Source organism: Oncorhynchus keta, unplaced genomic scaffold (assembly GCF_023373465.1).
Source record: "Oncorhynchus keta strain PuntledgeMale-10-30-2019 unplaced genomic scaffold, Oket_V2 Un_scaffold_14384_pilon_pilon, whole genome shotgun sequence".
NCBI classification, from domain to species: Eukaryota; Metazoa; Chordata; class Actinopteri; order Salmoniformes; family Salmonidae; genus Oncorhynchus; species Oncorhynchus keta.
The window spans coordinates 525,613-540,738 of NW_026290787.1; the positions used below are offsets into that span (position 1 = coordinate 525,613).

General features: G+C 42.7%; 1 protein-coding gene across 3 annotated transcripts in view; it reads left to right on the forward strand.

Annotated features, from left to right (window-relative positions):
• LOC118379148 (interleukin-1 receptor accessory protein-like 1) overlaps positions 1–15,126 on the forward strand; it is a 593,985-nt gene that overhangs the window by 28,089 nt on the left and 550,770 nt on the right. For all 3 annotated transcript variants that reach the window (XM_052513955.1, XM_052513957.1, XM_052513956.1), the window contains exon 2: positions 5,017–5,118. In XM_052513955.1, the coding sequence (XP_052369915.1) occupies positions 5,037–5,118 (82 nt within the window). In that variant the 5' untranslated portion in view covers positions 5,017–5,036. The remainder of the gene's footprint in view (positions 1–5,016; positions 5,119–15,126) is intronic.

Below are 15,126 nucleotides of genomic sequence, written 5' to 3' on the forward strand. Positions count from 1 at the left end.
TTCAGGAATATTATTCAATATCACCAATTTCAAGTACCTCCTTTCGCATCGAACACCATGTATCTCCGTCTTCTTTTTAAATGTTTTTGTATTTATTTCATGTTTATTTAACTAAGTAAGTCAGTAAGAACAAATTCTTACTTACAATGACATCCTACTAAAAGGCAAAATGCCTCCTGCGGGGACACGGGCTGGGATTAAAAATGTTAAATAAAATACAAATATAGGACAAAACACACATCACGACAAGAGAGACACCACACCACTACAGGAAGAGAGACCTAAGACAACAACACAGTATAGCAGCAACACATGACAACAACATGGTAGCAACACAACATGGCAGCAGCACAACATGGTAGCAGCATCAAAACATGGTACAAACTTTATTGGGCGCAGATAACAGCACAAAGGGCAAGAAGGTAGAGACAACAATACATGACACGAAGCAGCCACAACTGTCAGTAAGAGTGTCCATGATTGAGTCCTTGAAATGGCAACATCATTTACATGCCATGCACTGGCACCCAATCACAGTTATCACAGGAAGCTAGTAATCCTAGGCAAATGTGTCTATTTAATCATTGTGTGCTCTGTTTGTAAGAGAGGTACCACGTCGAGAGTATCTTTGGTGGTAATGTTTGTAGTCTAATCTGGAACTGACACCCTAACACGGTCTCCTCAGGCTTATTATGGTTTTACGAGGTTCCCCCTCCAGATTCTGTGTTGTGTCTTTGTCGGGTATTAAATGTCAACGTGAAGTTTTTAAACATTGCAAGCTACCACATGTCAATTGAATTGACAGGCATTGAAATGAGGGAGTTTGCCTCGTGAGATTATTGGCAGTCTTTGGGCTGCTTCTTTATTGGTTGTTAGATCATACAACCAATCCCAAAACAGTGGCCTACACCAGAGGAATTCAGATTAGAATTGATTATGTAAAGGATTAGGGAGCCGGTGAAATTAACATGTTAGTTAGCATGGCAACAAAGCCAGATATATTATTACTCACTACTTTGACACAGCTTCTTCTTTGATGAAGTTCGTTTTATATGGGTCCATGATGATACATCCTTAAAGAGAGGAATAAAAAGAAAACTTTTGGAGAATGGATTTGCATACGGGCATAATTTATTTGAAAGGCTAATTGCAGATTTGTAGGCAGCTGCAGAACATGATATCAAATATTTGTTTCCCCCGTTTTGATCTATGATCCAGATGAGTAAATGATGATTACATTATTTGCACGTGGTGTAATCTGAAAGCCACATCTCATTTTTTTTTAGGGTCCTGTGCAGTTGTAAATCAAACAAATACATGTGTGAACACCAAAGGTTTTTTTCCATTTCAACTTATTTGAGAAGAAATAGTCAATCGTGCAAGAGTGGCTTCTACTTCTACTATCTTGTGTAATCCACCTTCAATATGGTGATTGGATGTAAATTCACCTTCAGATTCTTTTACTCATGACCTTTTACCTGGTGTGTTCCTTTCAGTACAACTAACTATGTTCTTGATTTGACCCTGAGCCTTACAATATGACTACATACTTACAGTGCCTCCGGAAAGTATTCAGACCCCTGGACTTTTTCTACATTTTGTTAAGTTACAACAAACTAAAATTGATTAAATAAATAAAAATCCTCAGCAGTCTACACACAATACCCCATAATGACAAAGCGAATACGGGTTTCTAGACATTTTTGCAAATGTATTAAAAGTAAAAAACAGAAATAACTTATTTACGTAAGCATTCAGACTCTTTGCTTTGAGACTCAAAATTGAGCTCAGGTGCATCCTGGTTCCATTGATCAACCTTGAGGTGTTTCTACAACTTGATTGGAGTCCACCTGTGGTAAATTCAATTGATTGGACATGATTTGGAAAGGCACACACCTCTCTATATAAGGTCCCACAGTTGACAGTGCATGTCAGAGCAAAAACTAAGCCATGAGGTCGAAGGAATTGTTCGTAGAGCTCCCAGACAAGATTGTATCTAGGTACAGATCTGGGGAAGGGTACCAAACATTTCTGCAGCATTGAAGTTCCCCTAGAACACAGTGGCCTCCGTTATTCTTAAATGGAAGAAGTTTGGAACCACCAAGACTCTTCCTAGAGCTGGCCACCGACCAAACTGAGTAATCGGGGGAGAAGGACCTTGGTCAGGAAGTGACCAAGAAGCCGATGGTCACTGTGACAGAGCTCTAGAGTTCCTCTGTGGAAGGACAACCATCTATGCAGCACTCCACCAATCAGGTCTTTATGGTAGACTGGCCAAACAGAAGCCACTCCTCAGTAAAAGGCACATGACAGCCCACTTGGAGAGTGCAAAAAAGCACCTAAAGACTTTCAGACCATGAGAAACAAGATTCTCTGGTCTGATGAAACCAAGATTGAACTCTTTGGCCTGAATGCCAAGCGTTATGTCTGGAGGAAACCTGGCACCATCCCTACGGTGAAGCATGGTGGTGGCAGCATCATACTGTGGGGATGTTTTTCAGCGGCAGGGACTGGGATACTATTCCAGATCGAGGCAAAGATGAACAGATCAAAGTACAGAGAGATCCTTGATGAAAACCTACAACAGAGCGGTCAGGACCTCAGATTGGGGACAACAACCCCAAGCACACAGCCAAGACAACGCAGGAGTAGTACCCACATAACACCAGTCTCAACATCAACAGTGAAGAGGTGACTCCGGGATGCTGGCCTTCCAGGCAGAGTTGCAAAGAAAAATACTTATTGGCCAATAAAAAGAAAATGGGCAAAATAACACAGACATTGGACAGAGGAACTCTGCCTAGATGGCCAGCATTCCAGAGTTGCCTCTTCACTGTTGATGTTGAGACTGGTGTTTTGCGGGTACTATTTAATGAAGCTGCCAGTTGAGGACATGTGATTGGCCTGTTTCTCAAACTAGACACTCTAATGTACTTGTCCTCTTGCTCAATTGTGCACCGGAGCCTCCCACTCCTCTTTCTATTTTGGTTAGAGCCAGTTTGCCCTGCTCTGTGAAGGAAATAGTACACATCGTTGTACGAGATCTGCAGTTTCTTGGCAATTTCTCGCATGGAATGGCCTTCTTTTCTCAGAACAAGAATAGACTGACGAGTTTCAGAAGAAAGTTATTTGTTTCTGGCCATTTTGAGCCTGTAATCGAACCCACAAATGCTGTTTCTCCAGATACTCAACTAGTCTAAAGAAGGCCAGTTTTATTGCTTCTTTAATCAGAACAACAGTTTTCAGCTGTTCTAACATAATTGCAAAAGGGTTTTCTAATGATCAATTAGCCTTTTAAAATTATAAACTTGCATTAGCTAACTAAATGTGCCATTGGATCACAGGAGTGATGGTTGCTGATAATGGGCTTCTGTACGCCTAAAAAAATCTGCCATCTCCATCTACAACAGTAATTTACAAAATGAACAGTGCCTACACTGTATTTCTGATAAATTTGATGTTATTTTAATAGACAAGAAAATTGATTTTCTTTAAAAAGCTAGGACATTTCTAAGTGACCCCAAACCTGGAATTAAAATGTATTTTTTTTTTCTGTACTTTTCCTTTATTTAACTATTTATGTGACTTCTGAAGGTAATTGGTCGCACCTGATCTTATTTAGGGGCTTCATAGCTGTCATGTTCTGACCTTAGTTCATTTGTTATGTCTTTGTTTTAGTAATGGGGTGGACGTGAGTTGGGTGGGTTGTCTATGTTAGTTTTTCTATGATTTGCTATTTCTGTGTTTGGCCTGGTATGGTTCTCAATCAGAGGCAGCTGTCAATCATTGTCCCTGATTGAGAACCATATTTAGGGAGCCTGTTTTCTATTGTGTTTCGTGGGTGATTATTTTCTGTTTTCTGTTGTGTGTCTGCACCAGCCAGAACTGTTTTCGGTTGTCGGTTTATTGTTTTTGTTCAGTGTTCAAGTTCTTTATTAAAAGATATGGACACATACCACGCTGCACCTTGGTCCTCTTCTCCTTCATAGGACGACCGTTACAATAGCAAAGGTGTTGAATTTTGTCCATTACATGAAAACCAAATAAAAATCCATTTAAATTACAGGTTGTAATGCAACAAAATAGGAAAAACACCAAAGGGGAATGAATACTTTTGCAAGGCACAGTGAATGTGATATTTCAGGTCTTTTGTATTATTATAATTTAGAACAATTCCTTAAAAACAGTTTTTGCTTTGTCATTACGGGGTATTGTGTGTAGATTGACGAGGGGAAACAACTATTTAATACATTTTAGAATAAAGCTGTAACCAAACTAAATGTTGATAAAGTCAAGGGGTCTGAATTACTTTCCAAAGGTGCTGTTAACAAATACTGTACCTCCACTCACCCTTTAGTGGTGCTTGTTATTGATTGTTAGTGTTACAGCCATTCCTACTGGGCACATACTGGTTGAATCAATGTTGTTTCCACGTCATTTCAATGAAATGACGTTGAACCAACGTGGAATAGATGTTAAATTGACATCTGTGCCCAGAGGGCTGTTTCACTGTTTTCGATTTTACTTTTTAAAATGTATTAATGATTGCAAGCATAAGGGAATGTATGTGGGCTTAAATATGTGTATGTTTGCTGCCATTTCCTAATAATATGTTTGCCTTGATGTTATACTCTATCATGATTTACTTCTTTTTGTTGTATTTCATCCTTAAACCATGAAGCAACATATTCAGGATACACCGTTTCCCTTCCAAATCTAATACATGAGGTGTTCCGTCATGATTGTGGTCTATAACACGCTGTGCTTTAGACAAAATGACTGTCTAGGAAGAGAGAGGGAGCTGTTGAAACCAGTTAAAGGGATCTATTGCGTTCTACATGATGGGATGTACTTTGCTCGCTCTTTAGAGGCATAAAAACAAAAATGACTGTTTAGATTTGTTTCTTGATTTATGTTTTGTCTACAAAGCGCATTATGTTCTCTAAAGGATTTGTTCATTATTCTTACCTTTATGGATAGTCTCTAACCTCTCTCTCCTCTCCTCTAACCCCATAGGACACTTGGCCAGGTGAAAAATGAAAGCTCCCATCACACTCCAGATTCTTCTCTATGCTGCTGTGGTCCGAGGTTTCAAAACAGTGTCCAAGAGAGGCTCAGGTACGTCTCCATTGCTCAATTGTGTTAGCTGTTAGCTGTCTGTCACTCCAGCCCGGTGGTTGAACCTCTCCAGGTATTGGAATCATGGAGAGAAGAGAGTGTGATTGAGTCAACTTAACTGTGGTTGGTTGGAGTTGATGTTGGATGATGAATATTCAAAGGAAGGTCCAAATAGAATCTTCTGATGTCCATCTACTTTTAAGAGCAATGGCTTTTTTCTATGTTACATTTCTATTCCTGTCGATGCACTAATGCTAAGGACATTAAATGCATAAACAGCTAACTGTTGTGGTTCTATTGGCTTTTGGTTCTATTGAGTGCTGTCGGTTCGGGCTCCAATCTGGGCTGCTATTTATTATGAACCATCTTCAGGTTGCCTTGGCATTTGTCAAATAAGCAGTATTACAGGCCCTGACATTGACAGATGGCATCTCCAGTTCAGAAGAGAATGTCTGTCTCTCATACACACTCATAGTTCCCTCTCTCTCTCGCTCTCTCACTCTGTTTGTCTCTCTCTCTTTCTCTCTCTCTCTCCCTGTCCATCCCTCCATAGTTCTCTCTACATTCCCTGATTTGTGAACTTTAAGCCAACAAGAGAACAAATTAGACTGTGAAATAGACGAGAGTCAGAATATTCACCCTACTGTACAACAAAACTTTTGATCAGCCTGCCACTCTGCTACACTAAGACAGCACCTTCAGCTGCAGAATGGGCTTTAGAACAGCATTGTGTGTTCTTCTGTAGTGGTCCATGGAACAGTTGGATAATGGATCTGTCTCTCAGCCTTTCCACATGTTTGCGCACAAATGTTGCTTTAACAGCAGTCAACATTCCCTTTGCAATCTCAGAGTCAAGTGCTTTCAACAATGGATGGCATGTGCCATTCATCCATACTCCTCAAAGAATAGTCACTTCTCAGTTGAGGTCCTTCAGCATCCTGCATTTCACCACAGTTTCAATACAATTACCGTGGCTTTGTGTGATATATTGAGAGTCATGGCAAATATAGCAGTATCTTGTGAAGTACTATATGATGAAGACATGGCCATGTGTTCATTCTAGATATCAGTGGTATTACACTAAGGGATATCATTGGTGTTACAGTAAGGGATATCAGTGATGTTACAGTATGGGATATCAGTGGTGTTACAGTAAGTGGTAGTAAGGGATATCAGTGGTATTACAGTAAGGGATAACAGTGGTGTTACAGTAAGGGATATCAGTGGTATTACAGTATGGGATATCAGTGGTGTTACAGTAAGTGGTAGTAAGGGATATCAGTGTTGTTACAGTAAGGAATATCAGTGGTATTACAGTAAGTGGTAGTAAGGGATATCAGTGGTGTTACAGTAAGTGGTAGTAAGGGATATCAGTGGTGTTACAGTAAGTGGTAGTAAGGGATATCAGTGGTATTACAGTAAGGGATATCAGTGGAATTAAGTAAGTGGTATCAGTAAGGGATATCAGTGGTATTACAGTATGGGATATCAGTGGTGTTACAGTAAGTGGTAGTAAGGGATATCAGTGTTGTTACAGTAAGGGATATCAGTGGTATTACAGTAAGTGGTAGTAAGGGATATCAGTGGTGTTACAGTAAGTGGTAGTAAGGGATATCAGTGGTGTTACAGTAAGTGGTAGTAAGGGATATCAGTGTTGTTACAGTAAGGGATATCAGTGGTATTACAGTAAGTGGTAGTAAGGGATATCAGTGGTGTTACAGTAAGTGGTAGTAAGGGATATCAGTGGTGTTACAGTAAGTGGTAGTAAGGGATATCAGTGGTATTACAGTAAGGGATATCAGTGGTATTACAGTATGTGGTAGTACGGGATATCAGTGGTATTACAGAAAGGGATATCAATGGTATTACAGTAAGGGATATCAGTGTTATTACAGTAAGGGACAGCAGCGGTAGAAAGCTGTCTCCCGACTACCCCGCTGACGGCCAGACGGCCCCTCTCTCTCTCTCTCTCTCTCTCTCTCTCTCTCTCTCTCTCTCTCTCTCTCTCTCTCTCTCTCTCTCTCTCTCTCTCTCTCTCTCTCTCTCTCTCTCTCTCTCTCTCTCTCTTTCTCTCTCTTTCACCCCATCAGGGAGTCAACGTCTCTCTTGGAGCCTTTATCAGCTCTAATTTGAACCAGTGGAATGCTATGTGGTTCTAAAGGTGGTTCTACCAGGGGAGCGATGTGGGAGGAGAGACATTTCCTGTGACCTAGCATTTCTCTGGCTATTGACGGAATAGAGGGAGGACATCATTCCTTCATTGATAACATGCAGGCAAAGGAGAGACCTTGAGAAATCTATTTGTATAGCGAATATTTATAAACATCTGTACATGTCGTTCAAGGATGAATCTGGATGAATCTGGATGAATCTGTGGGAAAAACAACATATAATGGAATACTGTACAGTGATGGAGATCTTTTAGTAGTAGTTTATTCATTCTCAGAAGGATATTTGCTTATGTTGTGTTTTCAATTGTCCTTTAATGCATATCAGACAGCAGGGCCTGCAGCAGGACCTGTAATGCATATCAGACAGCAGGGCCTGCAGCAGGACCTGTAATGCATATCAGACAGCAGGGCCTGCAGCAGGACCTGTAATGCATATCAGACAGCAGGGCCTGCAGCAGGACCTGTAATGCATATCAGACAGCAGGGCCTGCAGCAGGACCTGTAATGCATATCAGACAGCAGGGCCTGCAGCAGGACCTGTAATGCATATCAGACAGCAGGGCCTGCAGCAATATATAATAATAATATATGCCATTTAGCAGACGCTTTTATCCAAAGCGACTTACGGTCATGTGTGCATACATTCTACGTATGGGTGGTCCCGGGAATCGAACCCACTACCCTGGCGTTACAAGCGCCATGCTCTACCAACTGTGCTACAGCAGGACCTGTAATGCATATCAGACTGCAGGGCCTTTAATACATATCAGACAGCAGGGCCTTTAATACATATCAGACAGCAGGGCCTGTAATACATATCAGACAGCAGGGCCTTTAATACATATCAGACAGCAGGGCCTTTAATACATATCAGACAGCAGGGCCTACAGCAGGGCCTTTAATACATATCTGACAGCAGGGCCTTTAATACATATCAGACAGCAGGGCCTTTAATACATATCAGACAGCAGGGCCTTTAATACATATCAGACAGCAGGGCCTACAGCAGGGCCTTTAATACATATCAGACAGCAGGGCCTTTAATACATATCAGACAGCAGGGCCTTTAATACATATCAGACAGCAGGGCCTTTAATACATATCTGACAGCTGGGCCTTTAATACATATCAGACAGCAGGGCCTTTAATACATATCAGACAGCAGGGCCTTTAATACATATCAGACAGCAGGGCCTTTAATACATATCAGACAGCAGGGCCTTTAATACATATCAGACAGCAGGGCCTTTAATACATATCAGACAGCAGGGCCTTTAATACATATCAGACAGCAGGGCCTTTAATACATATCTGACAGCAGGGCCTTTAATACATATCAGACAGCAGGGCCTTTAATACATATCAGACAGCAGGGCCTTTATTACATATCTGACAGCAGGGCCTTTAATACATATCAGACAGCACGGCCTTTAATACATATCAGACAGCAGGGCCTTTAATACATATCAGACAGCAGGGCCTTTAATACATATCAGACAGCAGGGCCTTTAATACATATCAGACAGCAGGGCCTTTAATACATATCAGACAGCAGGGCCTTTAATACATATCAGACAGCAGGGCCCTTAATACATATCAGACAGCTTGGCCTTTAATACATATCAGACTGCAGGGCCTTTGATACATATCAGACAGCAGGGCCTTTAATACATATCAGACAGAAGGGCCTGCAGCAGGGCCTTTAATGCATATCAGACAGCAGGGCCTTTAATACATATCAGACAGCAGGGCCTTTAATACATATCAGACAGCAGGGCCTTTAATGCATCTCAGACAGCAGGGCCTTTAATGCATATCAGACAGAAGGGCCTGCAGCAGGGCCTTTAATGCATATTAGACAGCAGGGCCTTTAATGCATATTAGACAGCAGGGCCTTTAATGCATATCAGACAGAAGGGCCTGCAGCAGGGCCTTTAAAGCATATCAGACAGCAGGGCCTGCAGCAGGGCCTTCAATGCATATTAGACAGCTGGGCCAACAGCAGGGCCTTTAAAGCATATCAGACAGCAGGGCCTTTAATGCATGTCAGACAGCAGGGCCTTTAATGCATATTAGACAGCAGGGCCTGCAGCAGGGCCTTTAAAGCATATCAGACAGCAGGGCCTGCAGCAGGGCCTTCAATGCATATTAGACAGCAGGGCCTGCAGCAGGGCCTTCAATGCATATTAGACAGCAGGGCCTTCAATGCATATTAGACAGCTGGGCCTACAGCAGGGCCTTTAAAGCATATCAGACAGCAGGGCCTTTAATGCATATCAGACAGCAGGGCCTTTAATGCATATCAGACAGCAGGGCCTGCAGCAGGGCCTTCAATGCATATTAGACAGCTGGGCCAACAGCAGGGCCTTTAAAGCATATCAGACAGCAGGGCCTTTAATGCATATCAGACAGCAGGGCCTTTAATACATATCAGACAGCAGGGCCTTTAAAGCATATCAGACAGCAGGGCCTTTAATACATATCAGACAGCAGGGCCTTTAATACATATCAGACAGCAGGGCCTTTAATACATATCAGACAGCAGGGCCTTTAATACATATCAGACAGCAGGGCCTTTAATGCATATCAGACAGCAGGGCCTTTAATACATATCAGACAGCAGGGCCTTTGATACATATCTGACAGCACGGCCTTTAAAGCATATCAGACAGCAGGGCCTTTAATACATATCAGACAGCAGGGCCTTTAATACATATCAGACAGCAGGGCCTTTAATACATATCAGACAGCACGGCCTTTAATACATATCAGACAGCAGGGCCTTTAATACATATCAGACAGCAGGGCCTTTAATACATATCAGACAGCAGGGCCTTTAATACATATCTGACAGCACGGCCTTTAAAGCATATCAGACAGCAGGGCCTTTAATACATATCAGACAGCAGGGCCTTTAATACATATCAGACAGCAGGGCCTTTAATACATATCAGACAGCAGGGCCTTTAATACATATCAGACAGCACGGCCTTTAATACATATCAGACAGCAGGGCCTTTAATACATATCAGACAGCAGGGCCTTTAATACATATCAGACAGCAGGGCCTTTAATACATATCAGACAGCAGGGCCTTTAATACATATCAGACAGCAGGGCTTTTGATACATATCTGACAGCAGGGCCTTTAATACATATCAGACAGCAGGGCCCTTAATACATATCAGACAGCTTGGCCTTTAATACATATCAGACTGCAGGGCCTTTGATACATATCAGACAGCAGGGCCTTTAATACATATCAGACAGCAGGGCCTTTGATACATATCAGACAGCAGGGCCTTTAATACATATCAGACAGAAGGGCCTGCAGCAGGGCCTTTAATGCATATCAGACAGCAGGGCCTTTAATACATATCAGACAGCAGGGCCTTTAATACATATCAGACAGCAGGGCCTTTAATGCATCTCAGACAGCAGGGCCTTTAATGCATATCAGACAGAAGGGCCTGCAGCAGGGCCTTCAATGCATATTAGACAGCTGGGCCAACAGCAGGGCCTTTAAAGCATATCAGACAGCAGGGCCTTTAATGCATGTCAGACAGCAGGGCCTTTAATGCATATTAGACAGCAGGGCCTGCAGCAGGGCCTTTAAAGCATATCAGACAGCAGGGCCTGCAGCAGGGCCTTCAATGCATATTAGACAGCAGGGCCTTTAAAGCATATTAGACAGCAGGGTCTTCAATGCATATTAGACAGCAGGGCCTTTAATGCATGTTAGACAGCAGGGCCTTTAATGCATGTCAGACAGCAGGGCCTTTAATGCATATTAGACAGCAGGGCCTTTAAAGCATATTAGACAGCAGGGCCTTTAATGCATGTCAGACAGCAGGGCCTTTAATGCATATTAGACAGCAGGGCCTGCAGCAGGGCCTTTAAAGCATATCAGACAGCAGGGCCTGCAGCAGGGCCTTCAATGCATATCAGACAGCAGGGCCTGCAGCAGGGCCTTTAATGCATATCAGACAGCAGGGCCTGCAGCAGGGCCTTCAATGCATATTAGACAGCTGGGCCTGCAGCAGGGCCTTCAATGCATATTAGACAGCAGGGCCTGCAGCAGGGCCTTCAATGCATATTAGACAGCAGGGCCTGCAGCAGGGCCTTTAAAGCATATCAGACAGCAGGGCCTGCAGCAGGGCCTTCAATGCATATTAGACAGCAGGGCCTGCAGCAAGGCCTTCAATGCATATTAGACAGCAGGGCCTGCAGCAGGGCCTTTAAAGCATATCAGACAGCAGGGCCTGCAGCAGGGCCTTCAATGCATATTAGACAGCAGGGCCTGCAGCAGGGCCTTCAATGCATATTAGACAGCAGGGCCTGCAGCAGGGCCTTTAAAGCATATCAGACAGCAGGGCCTGCAGCAGGGCCTTCAATCCATATTAGACAGCTGGGCCAACAGCAGGGCCTTTAAAGCATATCAGACAGCAGGGCCTGCAGCAGGGCCTTCAATGCATATTAGACAGCAGGGTCTTCAATGCATATTAGACAGCAGGGCCTGCAGCAGGGCCTTCAATGCATATTAGACAGCAGGGCCTTCAATGCATATTAGACAGCTGGGCCTACAGCAGGGCCTTTAAAGCATATCAGACAGCAGGGCCTTTAAAGCATATCAGACAGCAGGGCCTTTAATGCATGTCAGACAGCAGGGCCTTTAAAGCATATCAGACAGCAGGGCCTTTAATGCATGTCAGACAGCAGGGCCTTTAATGCATGTCAGACAGCAGGGCCTTTAATGCATGTCAGACAGCAGGGCCTTTAATGCATATCAGACAGCAGGGCCCGCAGCCCTAGAGCTTGAGGAAAGGTTTTCATGGCGACAGTCCCTGTGGGCTCCCCTTCCAGGTTGGTGGATGAGCCGGAGCCTGAGTTGGTTATTTGAAACGTGTCCTCTGATAAATAAAAGCCCTGCTCCGCACTGCGTTGTTAGTCCATTTACATTGTTCACTTTCCTATTAGAGACAACATTTTTTCTTTCCCATGAATCAGGCAGCTTGCCTGAGTTATGCTTTAAATCCTATTGACCTGAAATGGTTTATATCGTTTCATTATCTTTCCTTTGTTTCTAAATGTACTTAATCACCGTACTTTCCAGCTGGAAGCTGTTGGATCAACATAGACATTACAGGACATGTGTTGTCTAAACGCCTGACCCTACAAAACAGGGACGTTTTCCCATTTGTCATCCATAATATCCTCTTTGTTAGTTAGAGTGCTGATGTTGAATAAATGGTTGATCAAACAGAGAATTTGTTGAATGCAACACATCACATTCAGGAGAGAATCGCTGCAGGTGATACAAGGCCTCTAGACCCCGAACCGTTTGATCACAGAAATGAAATGTGTTTTTCCCCGTTATTAATTCCATTTTATTCAGTCCTTCTGTAGAGGAAATGTCCCCGTTTCGAAACACTGTTTGTGGACAGTGTTGTCAGCTTTGACATTGTGTTTTGACCATACTTGGTGGTAGATTCAATAGGGGGGAAAGCCTGAACAGCCACTGTTGGGTAACCTAGCAATGATTTGAATGGAATGAAGTACTCAGAATTAGACTTGGTTCTAAAGCAGCTGTCTTCTAAAGCAGCTGTCTTCTAAAGCAGCTGTCTTCTAAAGCAGCTGTCTTCTAAAGCAGCTGTCTTCTAAAGCAGCTGTCTTCTAACAAGGCAGGACACTTTCAGTAGACTTTAATGAATTAATTTGATACAATGGAAATGGATGTGAATACAATGGATACAGTAGGGTTTCATCTCTCTTTCTGTTTCCTCTCATTATATTCCCAGATATCACAATAGCAACCCAGTCATCTTTAGACTAGGTGTTGACCAGACTCAGCAGACATGCATCATTTGTCATCACCGTAGAGCAGGTGTTCCCCTAGGGGTACACACAATGCCATCGGGGGTACGCCAAATAAAAATGTGGTTCACATTTTTAAATATATATTTTTAATGTCTTCACATTTTCAAACAGTCCGTTTATATTTTCCAACGGGGCTATACATTTGGGTGAGTTTTTTTTCTCGCCTGAGTAGCCTCGTTTCACTGCCAAAAATAAAATTAAACCATCTAGTGTTCAGCAAAATAACAACACAATGTGAAATACAGGTAGCCTAGTCAAATAATTAACATCCAATCACATTAACATCCAATCACTCTCGCGGGAATTCCACTAACAGTCCATATGTAGCCAAAACGTAGCTGCTGCTCATTCCGTTTGCTCAAAAATTGATAAATGGTTAAAAATAGAAAGGCCCGCGTCCATAGAGACACATACCAGCTCTACTGGTAGTACTGCTACTACCAGCAGGACTACACCTACACCTGTCGATGACACAAGATGTTGTGCTTCCACGAGCACATCCAATGCTAGCATCAGTAATTCTACATTTGTTGTTAGCCCAGCTAGCATGGATACTGACAGTTGTGAATCTGATGCAGCCGAAGAGCTACTGCCCTCTTACCTGGGAAAGCACCGAACAACAGACAGGGACGTTGGACCGCAAATATGATGAGAACTACATTGATTTGGGGTTCACTTATTTTGGGAGTAGTGCCTTTCCTCAGCCACAGTGTGTTATATGTGCAAAAGTACTATCTCACAACTCGATGAAAACTTCACTCATGCGCAGACATTCAGAAACAAAACATGCCAATTTGAAAAATAAGCCACAGGAGTTTTTTGAGCGAGAATTAAGACGACTTTCGAGTAGTAAGACGTATAAAAGCAACAGATACCATTAATAAGAAGGGGCTAGAATCGTCTTATATGCTGAGCTACCGAGTGACTAGGACAGGCAAGACCCATACTATTGTGGAGGACTAAAATCTTCCTGCTGCCACGGATATTGCTGGGACAATGCTGGGGGAAAGGCCCCAAAAAACTATACAGACTATTCCTTCATCAAACAACATTGTTTCACGACACATCAGTGACATGGCAGGAGATGTTTTGAAACAATTACTGCTTCACAAACAAGCCAGTGAATTCTATGCATTACAGCTGGATGAGTCAACAGACGTGGCAAACCTGGCACAGCTCCTTGTATATGGCCCGTTACGTTTATGGGGGGTCAATTAAGGAAGACATCCTTTTCTGCAAACCACTGGACAACCGGAGAGGATATTTTTTAAGGACTGAACAGCTTTGTGACATCAAATGGACTTTGGTGGTCAAGATGTGTTGGTATCTGTACTTATGGCGCAAAAGCAATGACAGGGAGACATTGTGGAGTGGTAACTGCAGCATCGACCGAGAGGCTCTTGCTGCCAAAGGAATACCTGACAGCTTGAAAAACATTTTGGACACTTCAGTGAAAATGGTTAACTTTGTTAAAGCAAAGCCCCTGAACTCTCGTGTATTTTATGCACTATGCAATGATAGCGACCATGTAATGCTTTTACAACATACTGGTGCTGGTTATCAAGGGGCAAAGTATTGACACATTTCTTTAAATTGAGAAACGACCTTAAAGTTTTCTTTACTGACCATAATTTTCACTTGTCTGACCACTTGCATGACTGGGTGATATTTTTTCTCGCCTGAGTGATCTGAATATAGGATAACAGGGACTCTCCGCAGCTACATTCAAAATTGATGCTTTGATTAAGAAGTTGGAGCTCTTCTCTGTCTGCATTAACAAGGACAACACACAGATCTTTCCATCATTGTATGATTTGTTGTGTGCAAATGAACTCAAGCTTACGGACAATGTGAAATGTGATATAGCGAAGCACCTGAGTGAGTTGGGTGTGTAATTACGCAGGTACTTTCCTGAAACGGATGACACAAACAACTGGATTCCCTATCCCTTTCATGCCTT